Here is a 27667-nt window from a genome sequence, read left to right on the forward strand (position 1 = left end):
TGATTTGTGTCCTAGCTGCTCCACTTCCCATCCAGATCCATACAAATGGCCTGAAAAGCAGTGGAAGATGGCCCAAGTGTTTGGGCCACTGGCACCCATGTGGGAGGCCTGGAAGAAACTCCTGGCTCCTGGCTTCAGCCTGGCTCCGTCCTGGTCATTGCAACCATCTGGGGAGTGAACCAGTGGATGGAAGATCTCTCTCTCTCTCTCTCTCTCTCTTTCTCTCTATCTCTCAATGTCTTCTCTCCCTCTATGTGTAACTCTTTCAAATAAATAAGTAAATTTTCAAGAAAAAAAAAAAGTTTAGAGGAACCTTTGATTTAAGGAGATACCAGATCATTATCTATCTTTCTGAAAACATCTGGAAATTAGCATTTCAGCCTGAACAGGGAGGTGATGCATCTTCTTGATAAGGCCCTGGGCTGTGCTCTCTTTCCAACATGCCTCCTCTCCACCCCAAGGAGAAGGAATCCAAATCCTCTAAAAGAAACCTCAAAATTTCAAGCAGTGCTGTTCTCGGTGTCAATTATACATGCTACAGAAACTTCTCACAACCTGCTGCAGAAGGAGTCTGCTGAGAGAATACATAACAATGCCCATAACTAATCCCCTTGCTTGCCTGTTTCGGTCTTTACAATTACCTTTCTTTCTTATTAAGAACTTTTCAACTTACACAGGCAATAGCCATAGTCACCCCTTTATCCATGGTTTCCCTTTCCATGGTTTCAGTTGCCATAGAAAATTCTAGAAATGAGCCATTCCTAAGCATTCAGCTGCATGTCATCTTGAGCGGCGTGAAGGAATCTGGTGCTGTCCTGCTCCATCTGTCCCAGGCACAAATCCACACTTTGTCCAGGATATCCCCACTGCATTGGCCACCCGCCCACTGACCACTTAATGCTCTTGGTTTTCAGGTCAGATTTCAAGTTGACTGTTGAGGTAGTTGTGTTCAAGCAGCACTTACTACACTTAATAATGGCTCCAAAGATCAAGACTGGTGATGTTGGCAAAGAGAAGTAGGAAAGTACTTCCTTCGTTTAAAAGAAAAGTTAAGGGGCAGCGCTATGGCGCAGCTGGTGAAAGCGGCCACCTGCAGTACCAGCATCCCATATGGGCGCTGGTTCAAGTCCCCCAGCTGCCCCTCTTCAGATCCAGCTCTCTGCTATGGCCTGGGAAAGCAGCAGAAGATGGCCCAAGTCCTTGGGCCCCTGCATCCACGTGGGAGACCCAAAGGAACCTCCTGGCTCCTGGCTTCAGATCAGCCCAGCTCTGGCTGTGTTGGCTATCTGGGGAGTGAACCAGTGGATAGAAGACCTCCCTCTCTCTGCTGTAACTCTGCCTCTCAAATAAATAAATAATTCTCAAAAAAGAAAAGGTAAAAGTTTTTGAATTCATAAAGAAAAAAATATGCTGAGGTTGCTAAGGTCTACAGCAAGAAGGAGTCTTCTACCACGACCTTGTGCAGAAGGAAGACAAATCCCAAGCTAGGGCTGCGATTGCCCCTCAAGCTGGAAAAGTTAGGACTTAGTCAAGATGGAAATGGCATTAAATCGTGGGTGGAGGACATGAGCAGGAACTGAGCCTATACAATGACTTTAGCCAGGGCTGCCCAGAACTGAGTGACTCCCAGCCATTTACTACAAGTAAGGGATGGTTTCACAGACTCAGGAATTGGTTGGGACTGAGCAATATAAAAATGACTGGAGGGGCCCATGTTGTGACACAGCAGGTTTAAGCTACAGCTTGGATGTTAGCATCCTACATCTGACACTTGCTGAAGACCTGGCTGCTCGGCTGCTGATCCACCTCCCTGCTAACACACCTGGGAAAGCACTGACAGATGGCCCAAGTGCTCAGAGCCCTGCCACCCAGTTAGCAGACCCAGATGGGTTCGAGGCCCTCAGTGTCAGCCTGGCCCAGTCCTGGCCATTGCAGCCATCTGGGGAGTGAACCAGCAGACGGAAGATATCTTTCTCTGTCTCTTCTTCTCTCTCTGTTACTCTTTCAAATAAATAAAATATTACTAAAAAAAAAAAAAATTCCTGGAGAGACTGCATTTGCTGATGCAGAAGTTGCTGCCACTTTCCCTGCAGAAAGTTGAGAGAATTGATTTAGGAAGCAGGGTTCCGGTGAAGGTGAAAGCAAGTCTTCAAACGCTCCTCCAAGAAGATGCCCAATAGACTGAACTGTGTTCGTCAGTGTAAAAGAGGCACCAGGGCAAAAACCAGGGGAGGACAGATTGCTCTGGTGTGCACAGGACAATGAGATATTTGGAGACAGAGACAGAGGCAGACAGGAACAACATCTATGCAACCAGCACAGAGTATTGTCATCACTGTTGCTAATCTCTTCATGTCCCTAATTTATAAATTGAACTTTGTCATAGGTGCAGTGTGTGGGAAGAAGCAGTATATAGACTGGGTACGATCAATGGTTTCTGACCTCCACCGGGGGCCTTGGTACACATCCATCCCTGACGGTAAGTGGGGGGGGGGGAGACTACTACAGACTACTATAGTCTTCCCAAAGCCTGGGGTCGCCCTCGGAAAGGAAGGGAGGAGTGGGATTCCTGTTAATGGGCTAAATGCAGCAGGAAATGCAGGCCAGAGCCTGGCCTCCCTCCCAGAGCACCTCCCTTCCCCATATCAGACTTAAGGAAGGACCCTTCTCCCTGTATTCACTTTAAAATGTCCTGGGAGGGCCACGGAAGTCCCCACTCCCCCAGCTGCCCTACTCCTGCAAGTGAAAGGCATTATCAAGTGGGACTTCCGCAGTGCATTGGGCAGGAGTCCTGCTGGGATTTTCACCCAGGGGAAAGGTCTGACCCCTCACACCCTGGAAACGCCAAGGGCATTTTCTTGAAGTTACACTTTCATTTTGAGATATCTACAGATGCACGTGCCTTTGTAAGAACTCCTAAGGAGAGGCTGCTGACCCCAGGGTCACTCCCTGCACAGACCTCACGGTGACAAAACCACGTTTATTGTGACATGGCCAGGGTCAAGACAGACAAGATTCCCCCTCACCCACAGGCAAGGACCTAACATTGCCCCAGGCTTCTCTCTGTGTCCTCTTTCCACCCAATACCAGGAAGAAGAAAATGCTGGGCATTTTCGTGTTTCCGCCTATTTTTGCGATCTTCGTTGTAATTCTGAATATTTAGCTCCTTTATCATAAAAGCACATAACAAAAAGTGTAAAAAATACAGTTGGCCTAGACTCTGAACATCAGTGTGATGAAAGCCATTGAAAAGCAAGAATTGCTGCAGATCATCCAAAACTGAAAATGACAGGATAACCAAGTGGGGGCAATCCTGGGGGCAGGCGTTTGGAGCAGCCGTTAAGACTTCTCTTGGGGCCGGCGCCGCGGCTCACTAGGCTAATCCTCCGCCTTGCGGCGCCGGCACACCGGGTTCTAGTCCCGGTCGGGGCACCGATCCTGTCCCGGTTGCCCCTCTTCCAGGCCAGCTCTCTGCTGTGGCCAGGGAGTGCAGTGGAGGATGGCCCAAGTGCTTGGGCCCTGCACCCCATGGGAGACCAGGAGAAGCACCTGGCTCCTGGCTTCGGATCAGCGCGGTGCGCCGGCCGCAGCGCGCCTACCGCGGAGGCCACTGGAGGGTGAACCAACGGCAAAAGGAAGACCTTTCTCTCTCTCTCTCTCTCTCTCACTGTCCACTCTGCCTGTCAAAAAAAAAAAAAAAAAAAAAAAAGACTTCTCTTGGGATGCCCACTTTCCAAATCCCAGCCCCTGGGCTCAAGTCCTGGCTCCCCTTCAGACCCCAGCGTCCTGCTACTGCACCCCTTGGGAGGCAGCAGTGGTGGCTTCTGGGTCCCTGCCACCCACATGGGAGACCTGGACTGGATTCTGGGAATGAAGGAGTGGATAGCACATTTTTTCTCATCTGTCTCTGTTTCTCTGTGCCTCTCTATCTTTAAAATAAATAAAAATTAGTTTCTGAAAAGACATGATTGGCAGAACAATATGAACTAAATGTAATACTACTGGATTGTATACTTAGACATAGTAAGGAGAGTCGACCTTAAGTGTTAGTCACCTCCTATGTGTTATTTTTAACCACAATTTTAAAAAAAATACAGAGAAAGTGAAAATTTTTTTAAAAAGATTTATTTATTTATTTGAAAGGGAGAGTTACAGAGAAGCAGGAAGGGGGGAGGGGGAGTCTTCCATCTGCTGGTTTACTCCCTAAATAATCGCAATGGCTGGAGCTGGGCCGATCTGAAGCCAGGAGCCAGGAGCTTCTTCCAGGTCTCCTATGAGGGTGCAGGGCCCAGGGACTTGGGCCATCTTCTGCTCCTTCCCCAGGTGCATTTGCAGGGAGTTGGATCAGAAATGGAGCAGGGGGAAGTTGAACCAGGTCCCATGTGAGATGCCGGCACTGCAGGTGGAGGCTGAACGTGCTGGGCCACAGTGCAGGGTGGCCAGTGACTTTCTATATCAGCTAATACATTTCTGAGTTCTCACTGGGAGAAGAGCTGCACATTTATTTTCGTGTGTCTTTCCCATTAATCCTCTCGGTAACCCAACAGAAAGTTGTGCTCCCTTGTGTGTGTGTGTGTGTGTGTGTGGTAGAAGGGGATTGACTTCAGAAGGGAGCGGGGCTATCCAAGGTCACACTGGTGAGCAGGAGCACAGAGACCGGAGCCCCCCAGATGTGCTCTTGGGATCCTTCCGGAATGACCCAGGAGACTTTTTCTCTATGTTCTTTTGTTTTCCTTTTTTACATCACAGACTCTTATTTTTTCACTTGGCAGTATTTCTGGGAGATCTGTCCATTTCGGCATGTTCCTTTTCAGAGTTGCCTGGCGTCTCCTTGTCCGATGGAAGCAGCCTCCTCATGATGGCCGGCAGAGCGTCCTGGCTCTCACTGCGAGGAACCGGGCTAAACAGAAAGCTGTGCAAACAAGTGCCTCCCGAGGGGAGCTCCTGAGCTTCAGAATGGAGTTGCTGAGTCAGTGACTTGTCAGGTGAGGAACAGGGAAGGGCTTAATGACCCTAGCAGATAGATTTGTCCCTTTCGGCAATGTGCCTTTGTAGAACAGCCCTTATACACCAGGCAGCTGGGAGCAGTGAGCCAGACAACTCGGCTACACAGAGGAGATGAGGCAGGGAGAGCCGAGGTCTGGGAAACAGGTACACAAGGAGCAGTGGGCCAGGTAGGCATCAGCTCACCAAGACACGGAGCAATGGAGAGAATAGTAACTGATTACTTTCCAAATTTGCTCTGAGCTCCCTGGAAGCCAGGGGGAAGGGAGGCAATTCCTTTCTCAGGTAAGTTAATGTAAATAATCGTCCATGGTCAGACCTACAGGCTAGTTCTAATTCTCTGATTTCTGCACAGGATAGGGGGATAAACTGGCTTGCTCCTTCCAAAATCTCCCTCCAGGTCTCAGGATCTGAGGTTGAGATAAATTGCAAACGTGGAGTTCCTGGGGGAAAGGTTAAGCCTTTTTATGATCCTTGTGCCTAAGCTCCAAAGGACACTAAAGCTGTCACCTGTCGAAATTTGCTTTTTAAAGGACCTTTTGGCAGTTCCTGGTTTGAGGGAGGGGGTGACAATGCCAACACCTTTCGGAAATCTCCCCCCTCATTTCAAATTCATGGGAGGAATCCCTTTGCGCGAGAAAATGAGGCCGGGCTCTCTATTGTCTGCTTTGTTTTCGTGCTCAGTACAATTATAAAGTGAATGCCCGGCCTGGCCGGGATTCAGGACTGCAATGCAGATCACTGCTGGGTGCTGCGGACACAACTTGGGGTGTAACCCCGGAGGAGCCCCTGAAGAACCCGTCCTTCGGCACTGTTTTCAGCATCTGCACGATGGAGAAGGCCACTCATTCATTGGGGCCGACCCTTTTTACTGGGTACCTGCTGTGTGTCAGGTCCCGAGGTGGGTGCTGGGCAAGGCACTGAACCCGACACACCTCCTGCTGGCCACCATCTAACACGGGAGTCACACCCTACTGGAAGAATGACTTAAGGACATTGCAAAGGAGATAAATCCTAGGAAGGAGAATGGGGGTTGTCAGCCGGTTTCATGGGAGCCAACCTGCAGGGGGGAGCGGAAGCTAGGTGCAGGGAGGACTGAAAGATGGACCCAAGCTGGGCGGACTGAGCCGGAGCCTGGGTCAGGCCCTGGAAGAGGAATGGAAGGCGGAGCCCTGGTGTCTGGATATTCACTCCTGCCTTTTCCCAGCACTCTGCAGGGCGGCTCAGGAATTCTTTCCAAAGCCCAGGCAGCAGACAAGGGCCCAGGCTTTCTGTGCATAGGGATTTCTCCTGATGCTTAGAGGGACAGGACTTGCCCAAGGGCCTTAAGGACAGGTTTTGTCAAGGGAGCAATCTGTCCGCTTGTATTTATCTCAAAACAGCAGACCAGGCAGTCTGGCCCCGGAGCCCATCCAGGAAGTAGAACCTAGGAAATAGAGAAGGCAGCCTTCGGGGATTCCAGGATTTGGGATCGATTCCAGGCTAAAGCATTTGCCTCATTTGGCAGTGGAAGAAGCCGGTGTCCAAAGAGGGGAACTCATTTGTCTGAGGTTTCAGCTTGGGTTAGTGGGAGGAAGAACAGAACCAGGCTGGGACCGGCTTTCCCTCACCACCTTAAGCCCCTGAGGAGTCTCACCTGAGCCTCGGCCTTTGCGGGAGCACTTTCTGCTGTGCCTGAGGGTGGGGTAAGGCAAGAGTGGGTCAGCTAATCTGCTAATGTCAGGTCCAGGTAGTCCCTGTTGGAGGAAGCTCCAAGTGTGGGTGCATTTAAGTGCTACCTCATTTCATGAACGTCCCTGAATTTGAAGGAACCAGAGGCCTCCAAGGAGCAGGGATGGGGGCAGCTGGCGGAGGGAGGGTGCCACCTGCTTTAAAGGATGGGGACCGTGATTAGTGGGTGCAGCTCCGGACTCCAAATTAAAAAGCACAAAGCAGAATACCCGGGTTCGGTGTGCAGGGCAGGGCCATTCTACTAACAGCCACTACTGTTGCAGGCACGGAGGACAGGTTCCTGGAGCCTCGGCTAAGGGTCAATGAAACTCACAGTAAGTGTGGGCAACAAGGATTGACTTGGCAAGCAAAGCTCACTTCACAAGGAGGGTACCAGCAAAGAACTCAGCTTAGCGTCTAAGGAAGACAGCTCAGAGCTTCCTCCCCGGGCCACAAGCACCAGCACTCCCACAGACTGGAGGGCCAGGTCTCCGAGAGGTCAGGGCCTGAGTTCAATTTGGACTGAAGTTCAATTCCAAAGTAGCTACATTTTTAGAGGTGGGGAGAGAGGCTGCCCTGCCAGCTGCACTAGGCAGGGAGATGTCAGGGAGACTCTCCCGAGGTCATCCAGGGTGGAGAGGTGTTACTGGCCAGGGCTCAGAGCTATTGCTGGGGGTTCTGGCCAGGGGTTCTCTGATGCAATGCATCATATTTCTCAAGGTTAGCTTTAGGGAGGAACCCTGCATTGTGGTGCAGCAGGTTAAGCCCTCACTGGGAATGCCTGCATTCCATGTGAGTGCCAGTTTGAATCCTAGCTGCTCCACTTCCCACCTAGCTCCCAGCTCCCAGCTCCCATCCAGGTCCTTGGTTTTGGCACAGCCATTGTGGTCATCGGAGGAATGAACTAGCAGTGGCTTCCAACTCTGCTTCCTCTGTCTCTTTCCCTCTCTCTGTAACTATGCCTTTGAAATAAATACATAAGTCCTAAAAAAAAAATAAAAATAAAATAAAAATTTGCCTTAGCTGGTGCATCTCCAGGTCTGGCCTGGGTTTGTCTGTATCTCATGCATGCAGGTATGCTATCTTTGAGCTAGATGTTTTTGTTTTAAAGATCTATTTATTTATTTGAAAGGCAGATTACACAAAGAGAGAGAGAAAGAGAGAGAGAGAGAGAATCTACTATTAGTTGGTTCACGCCCCAAATGGCTACAATGCTGAGTGCTGACAGAAACCAGGAGCTTGGAATTCCATCTGGGTCTCCCACGTTGGTGGCAGGGGCCCAAGGACTTGGGCCATCCTCAGCTGCTTTCCCAGGTGCATTAGCAGGGAACAGCACTGGAAGTGGAGCAACTGGCTTTGGAAAGAGCATCCCCATGGGATGCCATGGACATACTTCCCTCTCCCCTTTCACCTGTACAAGCACTGCAGCCCCAGATCCCTGTTTGACCATCACTCTTCTGTTTAAGGTTTATTTTGTTTATTTGAAAGGCAGAGTTACAGAGAGAAAGGACAGAGAGATCGTCCCTCCCCTGGTTCACTCTCCATATGGCTGCAATGGCCAGGATTAGCCTAGGCTGAAGCCAGGGGCCTGGAACTCCATCCGGGCCTCCCAAATAGGTGCAGGGGCCCAAGCACCTGGGCCATCCTCGGCTGCCCTCCCAGGCGCAGAGCGGCTGGATCAGAAGTGGAATGGCAGAGAATGAATCTGGCACCCCTGGGGGATGCCAGTGTTACGGGCAGCATCTTCACCCGCTGTGCCACAACGCAGGACTCTTAGGGAACTTTCCTCCTCGGGCCCTCTGACCCAATTAGTCTTCCGCCTTCTGATTCTCAGCATCCAATACTGCTGTCATCTCCTGGGTCTTCGAGGGGTTAACGTGTGCTTCCCCTACGCAGCTGTCAACTCCACAGGGCAGGGGAGGACCGAGGCTGTCTTTGCTTTCTGCTACGTCCAGTTCTTACTGTATCCTACCCCGGTGCCTGCTGTGTAGTTCGCAGATTCAAGAACTCAATACAGATCCACAGCCTTCTTCCCCCACGGTGTCTCTTCACTGACAGAAGCAAGGCAAGAACTTTCAGGCAGGAGATAGAGGGTATGGTAGCAGGACAAGGCAGGCAATGCCGGCTTCCCTACCGCCCAGCCACACCCCAGGATTCCTCCATGCGCAGGGGAGAGGGCGGATACCAGGAGCACAGCCTCAGGACTGAGTTTCCCTTGCTCAGAAGATGGCCCGGTGCACCTCCCAGGCAAGGAAGTGAGCCAGCTGTGTAGCAAGAGGAAGGCGTGCAGGCCCCTCAGGGTCAGGATCTCCAAGATCCATCCTGCTAGCCTCTGGGCACTTGCTGCGTGGCCTCGGGTGCTTTGCTTTGCCGTTCTTTCCTGGGCCCCGGTTTACTCATTTGCAAAACGAGGTTGGCAGTACCCGTGTGACACAAAACACTGCGCGGTGCTCAGCGGTGAAAGTGCTAGGCACAGCGATGTCTCTGAGGCTCGCCAGCATTGTGCTGCAGGCTCGTTCCCCCGCAAGCAAGCTGGTTTGGGGTTCTGCCTCAGTTTCCCCGAGCGTACAATGGAGGTGACATTCCTTTCTTTATTTAACCAGTGACAGTGTAACATCTGCAAAACGCCTGTCGCCCTTACTCTCATGCTTATTTCATAATTAAGGCTACTACAGGGCCTGACTCTGTGGCCTTGTCTAGTCAGATGCAAAGAAAATAGCTGAATGGCTCAGTTTCGGGTTCACAAAAGGAGAAAGGCAAGGAGTCTGGGTGTTCCTGCCGAAAACTGAAGGTGAGGAGCCCACTTTGCAAGTGAACGCGGCCCCTAATGACACTCGATTAAGGCCCAGTCCCTCACAATGGGCTGCTTTCACATACAGGAGCTGAGCAAATGCAGGCATCACTTCAATTATGATTCTAATTAGGCTTGGAGAGACGCAAGCAGGCTGGAACTGCAGAGCACAGCACGCTTGGGGTGGGGGCGTGGGGGCCAAGCCTCAGCCCTTCCCTGGCCCTCAGGAGTGCCAACTCGGCTTCCTCAGCTGTAACGTGGGGCGTATTGCACTGGACACCCCCTGACCCACCAGTGGACTGCACTTGCCAGAGACAGGCAAGGCCAGCCTGCCCGACGGGGTCCAACTGTGCACCTGCCGGGAGCCCAGGCAGCCAGGAGAGCAGCACTGGATATGCTCCATACCAATGACAATGCATACATTTTATTTAACCAGCATTTTTTGGAGGTTTTAATATGCTTGGCACTGTTTGACATGCCTTACATGTGTCAACTCATGTACTTTGTAAAGCAACCATAGGTTGTAGGAAAAATTATCTCCATTTTAAAGATGAAGAAACTGAGGCACAGAAAGTTAATTTCATGTGTGTATAAAAATACCTACCATATATTAAGTACCTTTGATGAATCAGGTACCATGCTGAACACGTCACAGGTGTTATTAAAACTTACAGGTGCTCTAAGAGCTGAAAAGATGATGGTAAATTGAACACAACTATAATCTTGATCCACAACACAGGTACATGGTCATTAATGTCAATTTATTAGCATAAGGGAATCTGGGATGCATATATGTGTAGGTAGTTTTTCTTTTTAATGTTAATTTTCATGGAGTAAATTTTTGTTTGATGTAATGTCCAATATGTAGAAGAGTTCCAGGATTACTCTAAGAAAGTTGTCTCTTTTTAAAAAATGATTTATTTATTTGAAATGCAGTGATACAGAGAGAGAGAGAGAATGAGAGAAAGAGGGAGAGATATCTTCCACCCACTGGTTCACTCCCCAGATGGCCAGAAGAGCTGGGGCTGAGCCAAGCTGAAGCCTAGGGCCAGGCACTCCATCCGGGTCTCCCACAGGGGCAGGGGCCATGCACTTGGGCCATGATTAGCTGCTTTTCCAGGGCACTGGCAAGAAGCTGGATCAGAATTGGAGCAGCGGGGACTTGCCTTGGTGCTCTGATTTGTGATACCAGTGTCACTGCACCACCATGCCAGCCCCTACATGAGCACTGCTAAGTGCCTACCACAGAGCAGGTGCTCCACCTCCACCAAGGTCTGCTGTAGAAGGGACTCGTGTGGGATAATCCACTCCTTCTCTGGACCTTGACCTCCCTGTCTGAGGTGGGACCCCAAGCTCCTTTCTTTATCACTGGGTGACGGGGAGCTCACAAGCCAACTGTGATCCGGCAGTGAGGGACACCACACACAAGGGAGACATCGGGCAATTTCCTTCTCTCCATTCCTGAGCCTCCCCACATTACAGGGCTGAACCCCCTGCTCACTCACTTCCTAGGTTTGGGTGGCCTGCTATTCCCAGAAATACCCATCCAGCCATTGGCCTCCGAGCCAAACCTCCCAGGATCTCCTCCAGCGGCAGGGCCGGCCTTGGCCAGGTCGCCAGCGCAGGCTCAGGGCACAGATGCTGTTCCTGCCGTCTTTGCCCCAGGCCTGGGCCCAGATCTCCTCAGGAGTCCCCTGGTCCTGCACCCAGCGCCTGGAAGAGGCCCTGCTGCGCCCATTTCCCCTGGGGTTTCCTTAGACTTCCCCAGGCCCTCAGGCAGAAAGAGTCCCCAAGGACCTTGCCCCATTGATTCATTCTCTCACTGGCCTAGTAAGAGAGGCAGGAAGAAACGTGTCTCGGCTCAGGGCGCTGCAGCCGGGGAGGCCAGAAACCTGTGTTAATCTCCTGTGTTTGGGGGAGCTGGAGACACACTTTGGAACCAGAGGCAGAGATGCCATCGCACCCTGTGGGGTGGACTCCACAGTGTGTGTGTGTTTAGGGGGACACTTTGGGATGGCTCTGAGTGGTCAGGCGCAGCCTCCCTGGAAGAGAAGGGTGAGACATGGGGAGATCTGGACAGAGCCTGCAGGGGGGGCAACAGTGAGGGCCAGGCCCCATGGCTAGGGCCAGCTGGGGGTCTGAGTGGGGCGAGGCTGGGGTGAGGGGCGGAGGTGGGGGTGGGGAGGAGATGCGGGAAAGGGAGGCAGGACCAGCTCCTACAGGGCCTGGTAGTCTGCGCCCATCATGCAGTTCACTGAGCATCTACTGAGGCCCTGCCCTCAGTCCAACGGACAGAGACAGACAAAGCAGGTAGGTAGGCTAGGAAATACACGCGGATACCAGGAACTGGAACTGGACAGGAACGCTGCTTTCTAGTGGTTTCAGGGCTCCTTTGGAGGCAGGGCCAGGGGCTGGCCTTTGCTAATGGACTGGGCCTGGCTCCTCAGCCGGCGACGGGCTGGGGGGCTGCGAACCCAGGCCCCCAGGGACCTGCCCACGGTCTCCCTTCACCCGGCGCCTCAAGATGGCTGACCAGGGCCGAGCGCGGCGAGGGAGGCTGGGAGGAAGCAAGATCCGAGGGTCCACAGCAGGGCGCCAAGCGCCAGTGGGCACTGCAGTTGAGCCCAGACTGGGCTGCTGTGTGACCCCAATGGGCGCCCCTCCCTCTCTGGTCCCCCACAAGCAGCCCTGGGTGCGTGCCCGCGACGGGATGGGGGCGCGGGGAAGGGCCCCCTACCCAAGTTTTTGGGGATGCCTGGGGACCCCCTACCCTGGTCCCATTATCCCGGCAGAGGGGGTGGGGGCGGAGGCGTGCCCCAGGGGAGGGGCGGAGGGGAGGCTCCCCGAGCCATTTCAAATTTCCCTCCTCCCGCGCGCCCGCGCCCCCTCCCGCGCCGGGCCGGACTCTGAGTGGCTGCGGCGGGGGCGCCCCCGGGCGGGGGCGGGGCGAGGGCCGGGCCGGGGTTACAAGGGAGGCGGCGCCGCCCCCCGGCCCCCACTCCCGCCTCCCCAGCCGGCCCGCGCCGCTCCCTCTCCGCCGTCGCCGCGCCCGCGTGGACGCGCCGAGCGCCCCCCGACGGACGGATCGGCCCGGCCCGCTGGCGGGAGGGCGAGCGGGCGGCCCCGTGGGGCCGGCAGCGCAGGGGTTAAGCCGCCCAAGTAAACGTAGCTCGGCGATCGACGCAGGAGATTCGCGAGCCCAGCGCCAGCCGCGGCCGCCCGCCGGCCTCCCGCCCGCCGGCCGAGACCCGCGGCGCGCCCGCGGAGCCGCGCCCGAGCCCGCCGCCCGGCAGGTGAGCGCCCCGCGGCACCGGGCAGCCTCGCCGGGGCGGCGGCCCCGAGGCTGGTGGGGGAGGGGGCCGGCGGCGCTGGCTCTGCCCGCGGGGCGCCCTCGCCCGGGCACCTCTTGCCGAAGGCGCGGGCAGTGGAGAGACGGTGCTCGGGTGGGTGCAAGGGGTCGCCGAGGAAGGGGCCCCCTGAGCCTGCTCTCGCTAGGGTAGCTTAGGAGCCGGCCGAGGAGCGGGGGGCGTGTGTCGGGCGTGGACTCCCCGGGTGCAGGGGACCTAGAAGGAGCCCGAGAAGTTTGTCCTGGGGACGGGCGCGCGCGCCCCGGGGTGCAGCATGGAGGAGTCGCGCGTCCCCTTAGGGAAGTGGGGCGGGAAGCTTTCGTGGGCAGCGGGGGTCCGTACCTGGGCTCGGCCTGGGGGCGTCTGCCAGCGAGGAGCTTCGCGGAGGGAGAGGTGGGCGTCCGTCTCTAACGATTGGGACCCGGGCGCTGTGCGTGGTCGTTCTGCACCGCAGGCATCGGAAGGAGGCGGCGGGGTCGGGTGCGGGCAGCAGGTGGGCTGCGGAGGGCTGTGAGCCTGGGAGGGAGCCGTAACTCTTCCCGGGGTCCTCTGAGACGTAGCCGCCCAGGGCGAGGCGTAGCCGGGCTGCCGAGACGCCCCGGGGAGGGGCTGCTCGCTCCGTGTGCGCACCTGGCCCGGGACCAGCCGGCTGGGGGCGGTCCCTCCCAGCCCTGCCACGCTGCTCGCCCCGGGGTCTCACTCTGCATTCTCAGCCCTCTTTCAGGGCGAGGCCGCCCCCACGTCCCAAACTCGCAAACCGAGGCCCCCAAGGATGCTTTCCTGCTCCGATGATGGTTAGAGGGCGCGGTTGTTGAGCAAGGCTTACGGAGAAAGTGGAGGCACGGAGATTAGAGGGCTCGGCTGGGCGAGAAGGAGCGGCCCTTGGGCACTTTCTCCGCTGCGGTCTGCCCAGCCTGTGCCTGCAGCCCTGGCTCGCCGGCCTCTGTACCCCACCCCCAAGCGGAGTGCGTCATGAATTAGAGGGAATGAAGGGAGGCGAGCTGTGAAGTGCCACCTGAGTTCTGCAAGTTGTGGCTATTGGTGGACTGGAGGGCAGTTGTGGGGAGACGGCTCCTGCCGGGGGCCCTGCCCATGCTCTGCCATCCTGCACCAGCCCTGCTGTGGCTTCATGGTCTCTGGCCCATGGAAACCCCAGGGACCGATCTCTCTCTTCCAGAGTTGTTGATAATGCCCGCTTTGAAAGTGCGTGCCGTGAGCGCGCAAATGTTTGCAATGCTGGCTTTATTAGCTAAGCGGGCTGCCTGCCTCCTGCATCCTAGGCTTCCCGCATGTGTTTAAAGTCTGTTAGGTGGGAGTTGGCCCAGGAAGCCCAGGTGGTGTAGGGACGAAGGCAGCTCTGCTCTCTGATGTTGGGCGCCAGGATGGGGACTCTGGTGGCTGGCGTGGGCAAGCACGTGCTGGGTGTTAAGGTGCGAATTAACTTGGGGAGGTCAGCACAGAACGGGGTGGAGGGAGGCACCTTCGCGTGCCCCTCCTCTTCCTGTCTTCACCACGAAGGCATTCGTTCCTTTCTCGGCCATGAAAGCGTTTCCAAATCCTCGTCCATGATTTGGGACTTGGCAGGAGGGATTGCCTTTGTTCCCTTTTGAAAGGAGCCATTTTTTTTATGGGTTGGGGCCATTTTTAACTCCGCCTTCCCTCCATGCTTGGGGCCAACGGTGAAGGTGTAATTGAGGAGCTAAGGAGAGCTTGTGCCTTTCCCTACTGGGCTGGAGAGGGCTGAGACAAAGGGGCCAGGGCCACTGGCCACATCCTTCTTAAAGGCTTAGTCATCGCCTCTACCCCTGCAGACGCTGGGGGAGGGGAGGGGTAGCTGAGCTGCAGGGGGCTGAGGGAGGGGCCAGAGGTAGGGCTGGGGCGGCTGCTTCCCCTCTTCCCTTCCTCCAGCCACGTGGGGCCTGTGGCCCAGAGGCGCCTGTCACCCCTCATTATTGCAGCCCCAGAGACCTGCTTCCAGAGGGGACTTGGGCAAGTTCTTTGGGAACACATGCCTTAGGTTTCTTTTGCAGAGCAGTCCCTACCCTGACTGCCGCACCTCCAGGCTCGCACCTCCAGGCTCGGACACCTTCTCCAGGTCCAGCTGAGATGGCCTGACTCGAGGAAGAAGCCAGCTCTTCCTGAGCCCTGCAGTGTGCGTGCTGCTCTCCCTCCTGCTAGCTCCTCAGGTGCAAGGACTCAGCTCAGGTACTTTTTTTTTTTTTTAAATTTATGGGCCTGGTGCTGTGGTGTAAGGCAGGATCAGCCCTCCTGCAAGACCACCATCCCAATGGAGTGAACCAGGAAATGCAAGATCTCTTGTCTTTATCTCTCCTCTCTCCCTCTGTAACTCTGCCTTTCAAATAAAAAATTAATAAAACCAAACCAAATGGGTGCCGTAGCTGGAGCTGGCAGGAGCCAGGAACATCATCCTGGTCACCCATATGGGTGGCAGGGACCCAAGCCCCTGGGCCATTTTCTGCTGCTTTCCCAGCAGGGAGCTGGATAGGAAGTTTGGCAGCTAGAACTTGCACCCACTGTAGGATATGGGATGCAGGCAGCAATCTGCTGTGTCACAATGCTGGCCCCTCAGGTACATTCTTCTGTTGAATTAAGTTGTTCCTTTAGATCAGGAATTCAGGTTGAAGTTCACCAGTCGGTAGAGGACGGGCAGGCTCATCTTCCCTCTTGGTGTTGATGTTTGTCCCTGGTGCTTGAACAAGGCACCAAGGTGGTCCCGCACCTAGGTGGAGAGCACGTTCCACGGCTCACCATTGCAGGGCAGGGTTGGTTCTCCCGGGAGGGAAAAGCCCAGTGCAGATGTTCAGGCGGGTCTTGCTCTGGGTGGAGAAATCTATGAAGCGGGTACAAGGGACAGCAAGGTTGCTAAGAGGATTAAATAGAATCCCAGCACCTTTGCAGTTAGCAAACTTGTGCTGCTTATCCACAAAATTAGTTGGTAAGAGGCCCCAGCATTGTGAAAAAGCAGGCAACTGAGGCAATAGACCAAAGGGGCCTGTGTGTTGGAGTGAGATCTGGGTTTGTGTTCCTGCTCAGTCCTGAGCCTCTGGACCCACTTACATTCCTGGCCGATTCCAAGGGAAGTTGGGCTTTTATTGGGTTGATAATAGCTTCTTAAAAAGATTTATTTGGGCTGGTGCTGACATGGAGACCTGGAAGAGGCTCCTGGCTTCAGAGCAGCACAGCTCTGGCCACTGCAGCCATTTGGGGGAGTGAACCAGCGGATGGAAGACCTCTATCTTTTCCTCTCACTAACTCTTTCAAATAAATAAAATTTTTTTTAATTTTTTTTTTATTTTTGACAGGCAGAGTGGACAGTGAGAGAGAGACAGAGAGAAAGGTCTTCCTTTGCCTTGGTTCACCCTCCAATGGCCGCCGTGGTAGGCGCGCTGCGGCCAGCGCACCGCGCTGATCCAATGGCAGGAGCCAAGTGCTTCTCCTGGTCTCCCATGGGGTGCAGGGCCCAAGGACTTGGGCCATCCTCCACTGCCTTCCCGGGCCACAGCAGAGAGCTGGCCTGGAAGAGGGGCAACCGGGACAGGATCGGTTCCCCAACTGGGACTAGAACCTGGTGTGCTGGCGCCGCAAGGCAGAGGATTAGCCTAGTGGCGCTGGCCTGAATAAAAATTTTTTTAACCCCTCTACTGTTAGTATCTTTAATATTTTCACTTTTTAAAAAATTTATTTGGAAGGGAGAGTAGCAAAGGAACAGGTCCACTGGTTCACTCCTTAAATGGGCTCAGTAGCCAGGGCAGGGCCAAAGCCAGGAGACAAGAACTCTAACCAGGTCTCCTACATGGGTGGCAGGAGCTGAAGTGCTGGGGCCATCATATGCTGCCTTCCCAGGCAGAAGCAGGGAAGCTGGGTCAGGAGCAGAGTACCACCGCTGGCATTGGGCAGACCCCTCCTTTGTGGTGTTGCTCTATCAGCCAGGGGCAGAGCAGAGGCACAGTCCTTTGTTCATCCTAGCTGGATGCCTGTGTTGGTGGCCAGAGCTGTTTCATGCCTAGGGCACAAAAAAAGCAAAGTAGCCGGTACCAGAACCCACACTCTGCTAATGAGATGCCTGATTTGGGAGGGATGTCTTAAACCTGCCTGTACCACAATGCCAGCCCTCATTTTCACTTTTAAAGATTTATTTACAAATCGATTTTCCTTCCTTTGATTCACATATCAAATTGCCCACAGGCTGAGGCAGGGCCAGGCCAAAGCTAGGAGCCTGGAACTCTATCCAGGTCTCCCAGGTGGGTGCAGAGGCCTAAGCGCTTGGAACACCTAGCTCTGCCTTCCCAGCACAGCTCTGCCACAGTCACACCAAGCATTGCCTGTAGGATGTAAAACTGGTGAAAGGAGGATGGTGGGTCTCACAGTTCCCTAGAGGGTCTGAAACATCCAGGGCTCTGCCTGGGGGATGGCCAGCCTGTTCCCACCTTTGTTCTTGGCCTGGGCACCAGCCTGGGAGGGGTGTGGGTGCCCCTGCAGCAGGCTGAGAAGGCGGTCCTGGCAGGAGGCCTCCTCCTGCCCTGAAGAAGCAGGCTTCTCCCTAAGCCTTTCTGGAGTGCAGCAGCGTGGCTTCCTGTCCTAGTGCACGCTTGGGCCAATGATGGTGCTAGAGCTCAGGTGGTCCCTGTGCTCTAGCTCCTGGAGAAGGGTGATGCCTTCCTGCTTGTCCTTGCCAGCTCCTCCTGGCCACGTGGATGTGGGCTGGGTTGCACACAGCCCCCACCACAGGCAGCACGCCGAGGGGCCTGCAGGGCAGGGGCAAGGCAGCCACTAGGCTGGATGCCTCAACAGGCAGGTGCTACGGCAGGGGCTTTTCTGGGTTGCACCAGGATTTAGAGCTCTGAGCACAGGGGTGTGGGAAAATCTTGTCCCCACAAACTCTGGGCAGCAGGATGCCTGAAGTGAGAGCAGTGCAGGTTTTGGTGGGCAGAGCTTCCTTCTGTTAGCACACTCTGCTTTTCCTGACCCCCCCCCCCCCGCCCTACTGGCCACTCCCGGGAGGACTGCCCTCTGCCTGCCTTAATCCCTCAGCACCTGGCATGGATGCCCAGCAGAGCAGGTACTCATGGAAGAGAGGCTGGGGGTGGATGGGGCCAGCTGCAGGCCCCTGCGGTAGGAAGAGGTTGGGGGGCTGCCCCCCACCCCTGGCAGTCTGCACTCAGACCCAGGGAGCTAGTTGGCATGAACCAGCAAGAAAGCTGTACTTAGAGACCCCAGTGCTGTACTCTGGCTAGCCCAAGTCCTCTGTCTCCTGTGTCCTGGGATGTTTGGGTTGAACTGGAAGCACAGTCAGGTGTGAAAATCCGTGTGAGCTAAGGCCAGCCTGCAAGGAGTGTCAAGTACTGTAGAAGACTTCACACAGCCCCTTCTACCTCCCAGAGCTGGCAGGATGAGTCCTGGAGTAGACGACAGTGCTTCTCGGCCATTGAGGTGGGCAGTACCTGGCCAGTTTTTATTTTTAAAAAGATTTGCGGCCGGCACCGCAGCTCACTAGGCTAATCCTCCGCCTTGCGGCGCCGGCACACCGGGTTCTAGTCCCGGTCGGGGCACCGATCCTGTCCCGGTTGCCCCTCTTCCAGGCCAGCTCTCTGCTGTGGCCAGGGAGTGCAGTGGAGGATGGCCCAAGTCCTTGGGCCCTGCACCCCATGGGAGACCAGGAGAAGCACCTGGCTCCTGCCATTGGATCAGCTCAGTGCGCCGGCTGCAGCGGCGCTAACCGCGGCAGCCACTGGAGGGTGAACCAACGGCAAAAGGAAGACCTTTCTCTCTGTCTCTCTCACTGTCCACTCTGCCTGTCAAAATAAATAAATAAATAAATAAAATTAAAAATATATATATATATAAAAAAAATTGCAAGCCAGAGTGACAAAGGGAGAGACAGATCTTCCATCCACTGGTTTATTCCTCAGATGACTGACAGCCAGGTCTGGGTCATGCAGAGGCCAGGATTCAGGAGCTCCATGCAGGTCTCCCACCTACATAGGTGCAGGGGCCCGAGCACTTGGGCCATCTGCTGCCTTTCCAGGCCCTGAGCAAGGGAGCTGGATCAGGAGTGAGTAGTGGGGATCTGAACTGATGCTCTGACGTGGGATGCCAGTGCCAGTGTCAGGGCTTAATCCACTGGTCCACAGCGTGGGCCACATGTCCAGTTTTTAAAAATAGACCTCATTTTTCACCACTTGCAGTGTGCAGTTTCTTTACTGTGACTGTGATAGGCCTCCTGCAGTATCTGGCCGGGCGTGGTTCTTAAGGGCTTGTTTTTTTTTTTTTTTTTTGACAGGCAGAGTGGATAGTGAGAGAGAGACAGAAAAGTCTTCCTTTTTGCCGCTGGTTCACCCTCCAATGGCCGCTGCGGCCGGCGCATCTCACTGATCCGATGGCAGGAGCCAGGTGCTTCTCCTGGTCTCCCATGCGGGTGCAGGGCCCAAGCACTTGGGCCATCCTCCACTGCACTCCCGGGCCATAGCAGAGAGCTGGCCTGGAAGAGGGGCAACTGGGATAGAATCTGGTGCCCTGACCGGGACTAGAACCCGGTGTGCCGGCGCCGCAAGGCAGAGGATTAGCCTGTTGAGCCACGGCGCCGGCCAAGGGCTTGTTTTCTGAAAGTCCCCCCACGCAGAAACTACTGCAAAGGCTGTGTCTGCCTGCAGGGCAGAGCCCCCGGGTACTTTCTAGTGCACAGGGGACAAACCTAGCAGCTCCTCTCAACAAGGTTGTCAGACTTGCCCAAGTCCTTGGGCCCCTGCATCCACGTGGGAGACCCAGAGGAAGCTCCTGGCTTCCAGATTGGCCCAGCTGTGTCCATTGCAAATACTTGGAGTGAGCCAGCAGATAGACCTTTCTCTCTGCCTCTCTGTAACTCTGCCTTTCAAATAGATAAATAAGCAAGCCTTGTGTAAGGTGGAGCTGGGGCAACATCACAGGGGTCTTGGCTTTCCTTGGAAATATTGGATGCCTAACTTACCACAAATAATCAGGTGGATTAAATAAACCCAAGTGGCCCAACACAAAAGAGGAAGTTTCTTTTGGACAGGAGACTTAAGTGCAATTGTCCTGTAAAAACATCCTCAACAAGAGCTTGGGAGTCCTTCCCTGACAAGTCCTAAGGGAGTTTTCAGTTAGAGAATACAGGTGCGAGGTGGGCACCTAGCCCAATGCCACTGCATTGCGCAGGTTTCCCACCTCTAACAGGTGCCGCCCGCCCAGTGGTGGGTGCCTTTGGGCTGCAGGACTGCAGTGACTGTCAGTGCACAGAGGCTTTGCGCTCTTTGGCTGGGGGATTTGCGTACTGGAATCATGAACAGCTTGGCAGTGCAGCAGATGAGGTCAAGGCTGCCTGATGCTCAGATGGACCCTTAGCTGCAGCAGTGGAAGGGAGGTGCAGAAGCGCAGGGGCCTTGGCTCTGATGCAGAGGCTTTGGGGGTGGGAAGTAGCTCCCAGAATTCTGCCTCTCCCCCTCCTGGAGTGGTCCTCAACTGTACTTTCTGGGGGTGTCACCCCTCAATGGGGGCCTGGTTGCATTTCTAAATTTTCGATTTTAAACATGAAGTGGCCATACGTGTTCAGTCTTTCCTGTATGCTCCTAGGTATTATTCCTGTGAATCTGTTGTACTTCAAGGGGTTGCTGGAAAAGGAGTGGGAAGTATAAAAGTTCTTGAACCCCTTGCGTAGGTGACTCAATTGTTTTCTGAAAACAAATACTTGTCTCATGTGTAATGGTACACACACACATTTTTGAGTGGAATATAATCTTAAGTCGGTGATGTTTGCGCAGTTTTTGGTGCTGTCCGCATCAAGGCTGCAAGGACTGTATTGTGCGTTTGTGCAGTCCTCCCTGTGGCAAATTCTTTTGATAATTCTGATTATCATCCGAGGCCTGGCTGTTAGCAGACAGCCACCATGCTGTGCGCGGTCCTGACCTGGAGGCACTGAGCGATTTCCCAGAATCCCGAAGGGCGGCTTACTGGTGGCTTTTCCAGAGGCAGAGCTCAGGATCGGCCAGCAGAGATGCCAGGACTGGGGCTGCAGAACCAAGGCCAAGCCTTTTCTTCCCTGTGTTTCTGTTTCATCTTTTCTGGAGTTGAGTGGGGCTGTGCTCTTGGGAGCAGCAGCCTGGAACCCAGCTGCTTCTGGCTCTGGGAGGTGCCTGCTGCATGCAGTCCATCCTTGTCCTCCTGGGCTGACCCGAGGTGAGGCCTCTTCTGCACCTGCAGCCCGAGGGCTGATGGGAGCCGGGTCTGCCTCCGTGGGGGGAGGGAGCTGCTGTGTTCCAGGGGCAGTGGGAACAGCCCCAGTGCAGGATGCAGGAGCTTGTCTCCCTGCCAAGGGCACAGGAGTGGCTCAGACAGGAGGTGGCAGTATCTTCCAATCTCCCTTTCTGACTCACCCTCAGGGTTGGACATAGCTAAGATGCCCAAACTGGCCCTCTTCTCACTCACCCCCCACTGTGAGATTTAATGAATGCAATTAACGCTTGTAAGGTGTTAGGAAATAGCTGCTGGGCTGCCAGCCTGGAGGAAGCCTTATTGCTGGCATGGGCTGGGGGGCAGGCCTGAGCCTCATCTCCTGTCTAATTGGGGGTGTCACTCCCCCTCCCCATCTGCCACATTGCATCTGAGCATGTCTGACCTGGTCCCAGCACTCTGCCCACCCGGGGTCACATGCTAGACCCCCCCCTCTGGGAAAGGGCCAAAGGTCACTAGTCTCTAGGGTAGGTTAGGCAGCTACTTCCTGTGGAGGTAAACAGCCAGCCAGTGTGTGTGGTGTCTCCCTCCTCTGCCCCTGGGGTGCCTGATGCATTGTTGCTAACGTTTATAGCTCTTGTCTGCTTGGTCTCTGGCATAGGCGCATAGGCACGTGCCCTGGGCTGCCTGGGCATGGACCTGGCACAGCCACTTTGCTGTGTGACTTAATTAGCACATCTGAGCTTGTGGGAAGCTCAGGGCAGGGGGTGGGGAGCTAAAGGTGTCTGCCATGGAATGCCTACAGAAGGGACTGGTAGATACGCTGCCACAGGAAATGGGCCTCTACCTCTGTCCTTGTCCTCCAGCCCTGAGCAGTCACATTAGATAAAGCAGTTGGCCATGGTGGCCAGCAAGTGTCAGATAGACCAAGGCCCAGGTAGAAGGTGGGAAGTTCATGGCTGTCATTACCTACCAGTGCATGAAGCCAATGTCATTCTCCTTGCATTGAGCCTGTAGTGAAATTCACATTGAACTTGCTTGCATATTGGTCAAGCATGGATGGGGGTTGATTCTAGCTTCTCTGCCTCCATTTTCCCATCTGTTCAATGGGAGTTGGGTGTTGAAGAGTTGAGTTAGCATAGGTAAGGCAAAAGATAGGAAGGGGAGGTGGGAGCAGGGTACTTCCTGGGTAGAGGCCCTGGAGACAATGCCCAGGCTTTTCAAGTGTGAGAAGGGAGGAGGCGTGTGGTGGGGAGGGTGGGAGGCTCAGCTGAGCAGCACAGAGGCAGAAGGGAAAGCCTGTTGGGGAGCTGGTGTGTGGTCCGCCCAGTTGAGGCAGAGGCGGCCGGAGGGCATGGTGGTGATGACAGGGGGTCCTGCAGCAGGAAGGGGAGCACAGCACGTCCAGTCTGGTCCTCATCCAGAGCCTGGGTCTGGCTCTAGGACAGGGGGTTTTCCTGCAAGGTGAGATCTGACTGTAGGTAGGTCCCCTGCAGGGGTGCTGCTGTGTCCTGTGGGCAGCCCTGGAAGGTTAATCATTGTCAGCTCTGGGCCTCAGGTTCCACCAGGCCTGGCTAGCAGGGCACATTCTTGACTTAGGGCACTGGGCACTGGGTCCCAGCGTCCCTGAGAAGCCACCCTGGGCCCCGGATGGGAGCAAAGACTCAGGCCTCCTCCTGGCTGTGAGCTCCCCATGTCCCCATGTCCCCCGCCCCTCCCCCAGGCTCCCAGAGGCGGGGCGCCCCTGAAGGCTGACAGGCCTCCCAGGTTACTGGGTCCATGCATTTGGCCTAAGGCGATTGCAGCAGCTTCCCTGGGATAGGGCACTGGCTCTGGGTCAGCCCCAGGTCAGCCCAGCATGTCCATCCAGGTCAGCTTGGCGGGAGCTGGCGGGGCCAGGCTTGTCCTTGTCCTGTGTATGGGGGTGGGGAGGAAGGGATTCCTTCTTGTGAGAAAGCCAGGGATCCAGGAGCTGGGGCCCATGCTCTATGTGTAGAGAGGTACACATGGTTGTGCTGCCCGTGCTGCCTAGAGAGCTGGGCATTGAAGTGTAGCCGTGCTAAGTGGCCTAAGGGTCCGGGTGATACCAATGGAGTTGGTCCGAGGGCGCTGGCTCCTGGACTAGCAGAGCTGATGCCGGCAATGGGCAAACACTGAGGGTGGAATTGGGACTCTACCCAAAGAATTGCGAGTCCACCTGGGAGAGCGCCACAGACCTTTTCTGGCTGAGCACACAGCGCCCCCTGGTGGGAACGGCACAGTGCCGGGGACCCCCAAGGTGTGGCTTCTGGAAGGTACTCTGGGAGGAGAGAAGGGGCGCGTGAATCTGCGAGACAGGAGGCGCGGGCTTGGAGCCATAGAAGGAAGCTCCTCCTGGCAGGGTCCCGGGACATGAAGGTATGGTGCAGGCTACCTTCTGGGCTGTGGGAGGGAAGCTGCGATGGGAGTCTAACCCTCACCCTCTATATATCACTGTGCCAACCCAAGATGGGCAAAAATCCATGGCCAGTGACACCTGGCACTTGGCGCTCCTGCCCTGAGACTTGGTGTGGCCTATGGAATTCTGGGTTTCACCCAGTACATAGTGTCTGGTCTGTGGGTCACCTTGAGAAATGCAGGCAGCTCACCAGGCCAAGGGTCGCGCCACCCTCCAGCCCCACTTAGTGAGGACCTGGTCCTGTGCCTTGGGTGATTGACCCAGTGTGTTGGTAGCCATGGTGAGGCCAGTTTCCAGAAGTGGGGGGGACGACTTCGGCCCTTCCTATTAACTGCCCCCCAGCCCTCCCTCCCGCCGCCTCCATGCTCCCATCCTTGGGAACTTGGGACTCCCGAGCCCCAGCTGGTGAGGGAGGAGGGGAGTGAGTGACAGGCCAGCAGACCAATGGGCCCCTGAGGATGGGGTGGGGCGGGGCTTGTGCTGCCATGGAGAGGAGAGAAGCTGTTCTGTGGGGGAGGAGGGGGCGGTGGGAAGAGGACCTGGAGATTGAGGGGAAGGGAGAGAGCAAACAAAGGGGTCAGGAGGGAAAATAATGCACCAGCTTCCTGAGGCCCTGCGGAGGCCGGCCAGGGAGAGGCGGCCAGGCTCCGAGGGGACCAAGGCGGACTGCAGGCAGGCCGGGGCAGGCAGGGCCTAAATGGCATTGTTTGAAGGGGCCGGCTAATTGCACAGAGCAGCCTGAGCCTCAGACCCCAGCTCCGGCCCCCTCCTCTGTCCTGGTGTCCGGGGTCCTGGCGTCTGAGCCTTCAGGCAGGCAGGCTGGCCGGCCACATGGAGGATGCAAGCCCTGAGCCTCCGAGTTTGGTGAGGGGGCAGGCTCTGGGGGGCAGTTTGGGTGGGTCTAGGGGCAGGAGCTAAACCCTGAGAGGGGTCACTCGGCTCTCTTGACAGCACGGAGTCCCTGGCGTGAAGTTGGGGGAACGCTGCCCCCATGTGCTCCTGGGTGCCTTCCTTCTACCCTGCTCATCCTGGCCTGTTCCCACAGGAAACAATGAAGGGAGACACCAGACACCTCAATGGAGAGGAGGACGCCAGCGGGAGGGAAGACTCAATTGTCCTCGCCAACGGGGCCTGCAGCGATCAGTCCTCTGATTCCAAGGATGCCCCCTCGCCCCCCATCCTGGAGGCTATCCGCACCCCGGAGATCAGAGGTGGCTGGGCCAGGGGTGGGCGGGATGCAGCCCAGAGCCTCCTGCAGGCTCAAGGGAGGTTTGTGGGAGATGGTGTCACTCACCCCCACGGCACCAGGCTGGCAGGGGGAGACTGCTCCCAGCTCCTAGGAGGAGGTGGGCAGAGCCAGAGAGCACTCCCATGCCTGTCCTACCTGCCCTCACCCCCCAGCCCTTAGCTTCAGCGGGACTTGTCCCTGTCCTTTGTGGGTCCTGATAGTCTCTCTCAGCCTGGGATTCTGGGTGGCCCTCACACAGTAGGACCCATCCCTGACCAGGCTGGGACAGGAGAGGGGGAGGTCTGTGACTGCCCTGCTCCCCCTTCACCCTTAGTACTCTCCAGCCAGCGCTGCCCCTCTGCATTGTGTTGGGGTCCATTATATGCCTTGCCTGGGCCCTGTTGCCTTAGTGGCAGAGCAGCAGAGGGGATCAGCGTTGGAGAGCAGCCAGTGTCCCTGGCTGCTGTCAGCCCCTCCACAAACACAGCCTGGCCTTTTCCCGACAGGCCGCCGATCGAGCTCCCGACTGTCCCGGAGGGAGGTGTCCAGCCTGCTGAGTTACACCCAGGTACGGCCTCTCTTCCATAGCATTCATCAGATTTAAATACCGAAATCGTCTATTTTGCTATTTTATCTTGCAGGATGTGATTCTGAAATACTTGTGATAGTATTTTCTGGGTGATCAGTTAGCTTTTCAATAAGGCAAACATTACTCACATGGTGAATAGAACTTGGTCATCTGTTTCGATTTTGCTTTGAATACATCTGTAGTTTTGACAGTCCAGGTTGTGTGGCCTCAAAGAAGTTTTCTAAGAAAATCTTTGAGTGTGTTTTAACCGTTCGCAGATTCTAAACAACCGTTAACACTTTTGGACATTTGCTGTGATATCAGGTTTTCTACTTGAGCATTTTGTTTTTTCTATTGTTGATGTTTAATCTTGTTTTGTCAGTTTAGTTACTTTTTTTATGCAGTTGAAGTCAGGCATTGGGGTCAGTGATGGACAAGAGCGAGGGATGATGGAAGTTTCCAGAATTGGGTAGAGGATTAAGGTGGGTAGTGGTCAGATTGGGGATCAGCAAGGACTTTGTTTCTGTAGCTGTCAGCACTGCCTCTGGGCTAATACGTTACCGGATCACTGTACAACCCTTAGGTTACCCTAGTGTGCAAGGAGAAAAAATGTCATTCTGGTGTGAAAAAGTAGAAGAGATTTATGACACATGATGTGTGAAAAGTGATTTTTTTTTTCCTCCTTAAGTATTTACTTGAAAGGCAGAATTAGAGGGACAGAGATTCTGCTGGTTTGTTCCCAGAATGACCGAAACAGACAGGGCTTAGCAGGGGCGGAGCCAGGAGCCCAGAGCACAAGCTCCTAGGCCATCTTGCACTGCTTCCCAAGGTGCATTAGCAGGAAAGAGGACAGCTGGGACTCAAGCTAGTATGCTTCCAGGATGCCAGTGCCAGACAAGGCCTGACCCACTGTGCCGCAAGCCCAGCCCCAAGACGCCTTCTTGACTCCAGACCCAGCCAGCCAGCACCTGCGCTTGGTGTGAGGCAGGGGCCTGGCACCTGGGGGTCTTCCCCACCGGAGCCAGGGTCCCCTGCACTGCTGCCCAGTCAGGAAACATCACTGTGTGCATGGTGGAAAATCCTGGTCATAGTCCAGACAGTCTTGCTTGTTGCATGCCCACTGGGGTGGCATTCTGATTATATTTAAATCCTGTCTTAAGTTCATGAACCCACAGTGAGCCACTGCAGCGTCTTACTGATCACCACAATGATGAGTTTCAGAGCAGCTGACTTCTGCTTGGGGCTGTAAGTGCACTCAGGTCCTTTCCTCTCCTTTACAAAGGATCTGACGGGCGATGGAGATGAAGGCGAGGACGGGGATGGGTCAGACACTCCAGTGATGCCTAAACTGTTCCGGGAGACCAGAACGCGCTCTGAAAGCCCAGCAGTAAGTCGCCATCCTCCACTGCCTTCCCGGGCCACAGCAGAGAGCTGGACTAGAAGAGGAGCAACCGGGACAGAATCTGGCGCCACAACTGGGACTAGAACCTGGGTACTGGTGCAGCAGGCAGAGGATTAGCCTAGTGAGCCACGGCGCGGCCTAAAAAAAAACAAAAAACCTTTATTTGAGAGGTAGAGTTACAGAGAGTGAGAGAAAGGTCTTCCATCTATGGGTTCACTCCACGTGATCACAGCGGAAACTGCACTGATCTGAGGCAAGGAGCCAGGAGCTACTACCAGGTGTGCCTGCGCCGCAAGGTGGAGAATTAGCCTGTTAAGCCTCGGCGCCGGCCCAAATACTACCTTTTTATGCCTGTTTTGTACACAGGCCTACAATACCCACTTTCCCACCATTTTGAGAAACAACAGAGCAGAGGGGCTTCTATCCCAGTAATACATTGGCTTCCCAGAGAAGCCCCTCAGAGGCTCATTGGCAGCCATGCCCCTGCCTGCTGGGACAGAAGGAGTTTGGAATATGTACTTCAGCCCAGCACCCACACCCCACTGGGGTGAGGCCAGAGTGTCCCCAGCAACGTGGCCTGTTCTCTTGCAGCTGGCCCGAGCCCCTGGGCCTCCCGGGCTGTATCAAGGCCGAATGCTTCCGACCCGACTCCAGTCAGCTAAGTCCTGGTGCTTATCCTCTCTTGCTTCCAGGTCCGAACCCGAAATAGCAACAGTGCCTCCAACCGGGAGAGGTACAGGCCCTCCCCACGTTCCACCCGTTCCACCCGAGGCCGGCAGGGCCACAGTCACGTGGACGAATCCCCCGTGGAGTTCCCAGCAACCAGGGTTGGTTCACCAGATGCCCACGCCCTCGCCCTGGCCTCTCGGGGTGGCAGCCTCACTCCCCGGGCTGGTGTACAGCCGGGCCTTTCCTCACGCTCCCTGCTGCTGGGACTGTGCTGTTCTGTCATCCTGGCTTCTTGGTGGACTCCTT

General features: G+C 55.3%; 1 protein-coding gene and 1 non-coding gene across 4 annotated transcripts in view; both read left to right on the forward strand.

The window, feature by feature from the left end:
- Window positions 1-12784: 12784 nt before the first annotated feature.
- DNMT3B (DNA methyltransferase 3 beta) overlaps window positions 12785-27667 on the forward strand; it is a 29466-nt gene continuing 14583 nt past the window's right edge. For all 3 annotated transcript variants that reach the window (XM_062204030.1, XM_062204028.1, XM_062204029.1), the window contains exons 1-5: window positions 12785-12798; window positions 24540-24705; window positions 25229-25290; window positions 26573-26677; window positions 27385-27519. In XM_062204030.1, coding sequence (XP_062060014.1) covers window positions 24546-24705; window positions 25229-25290; window positions 26573-26677; window positions 27385-27519 — 462 coding nt within the window. In that variant the 5' untranslated portion in view covers window positions 12785-12798; window positions 24540-24545. The remainder of the gene's footprint in view (window positions 12799-24539; window positions 24706-25228; window positions 25291-26572; window positions 26678-27384; window positions 27520-27667) is intronic.
- Window positions 16752-16889, forward strand: LOC133769276 (small nucleolar RNA SNORA48). Its single transcript, XR_009867165.1, has one exon. It is a non-coding gene; the product is annotated as a small nucleolar RNA SNORA48 (small nucleolar RNA).

The sequence above is a fragment of the Lepus europaeus genome, chromosome 10, assembly GCF_033115175.1.
Source record: "Lepus europaeus isolate LE1 chromosome 10, mLepTim1.pri, whole genome shotgun sequence".
NCBI classification, from domain to species: domain Eukaryota; kingdom Metazoa; phylum Chordata; class Mammalia; order Lagomorpha; family Leporidae; genus Lepus; species Lepus europaeus.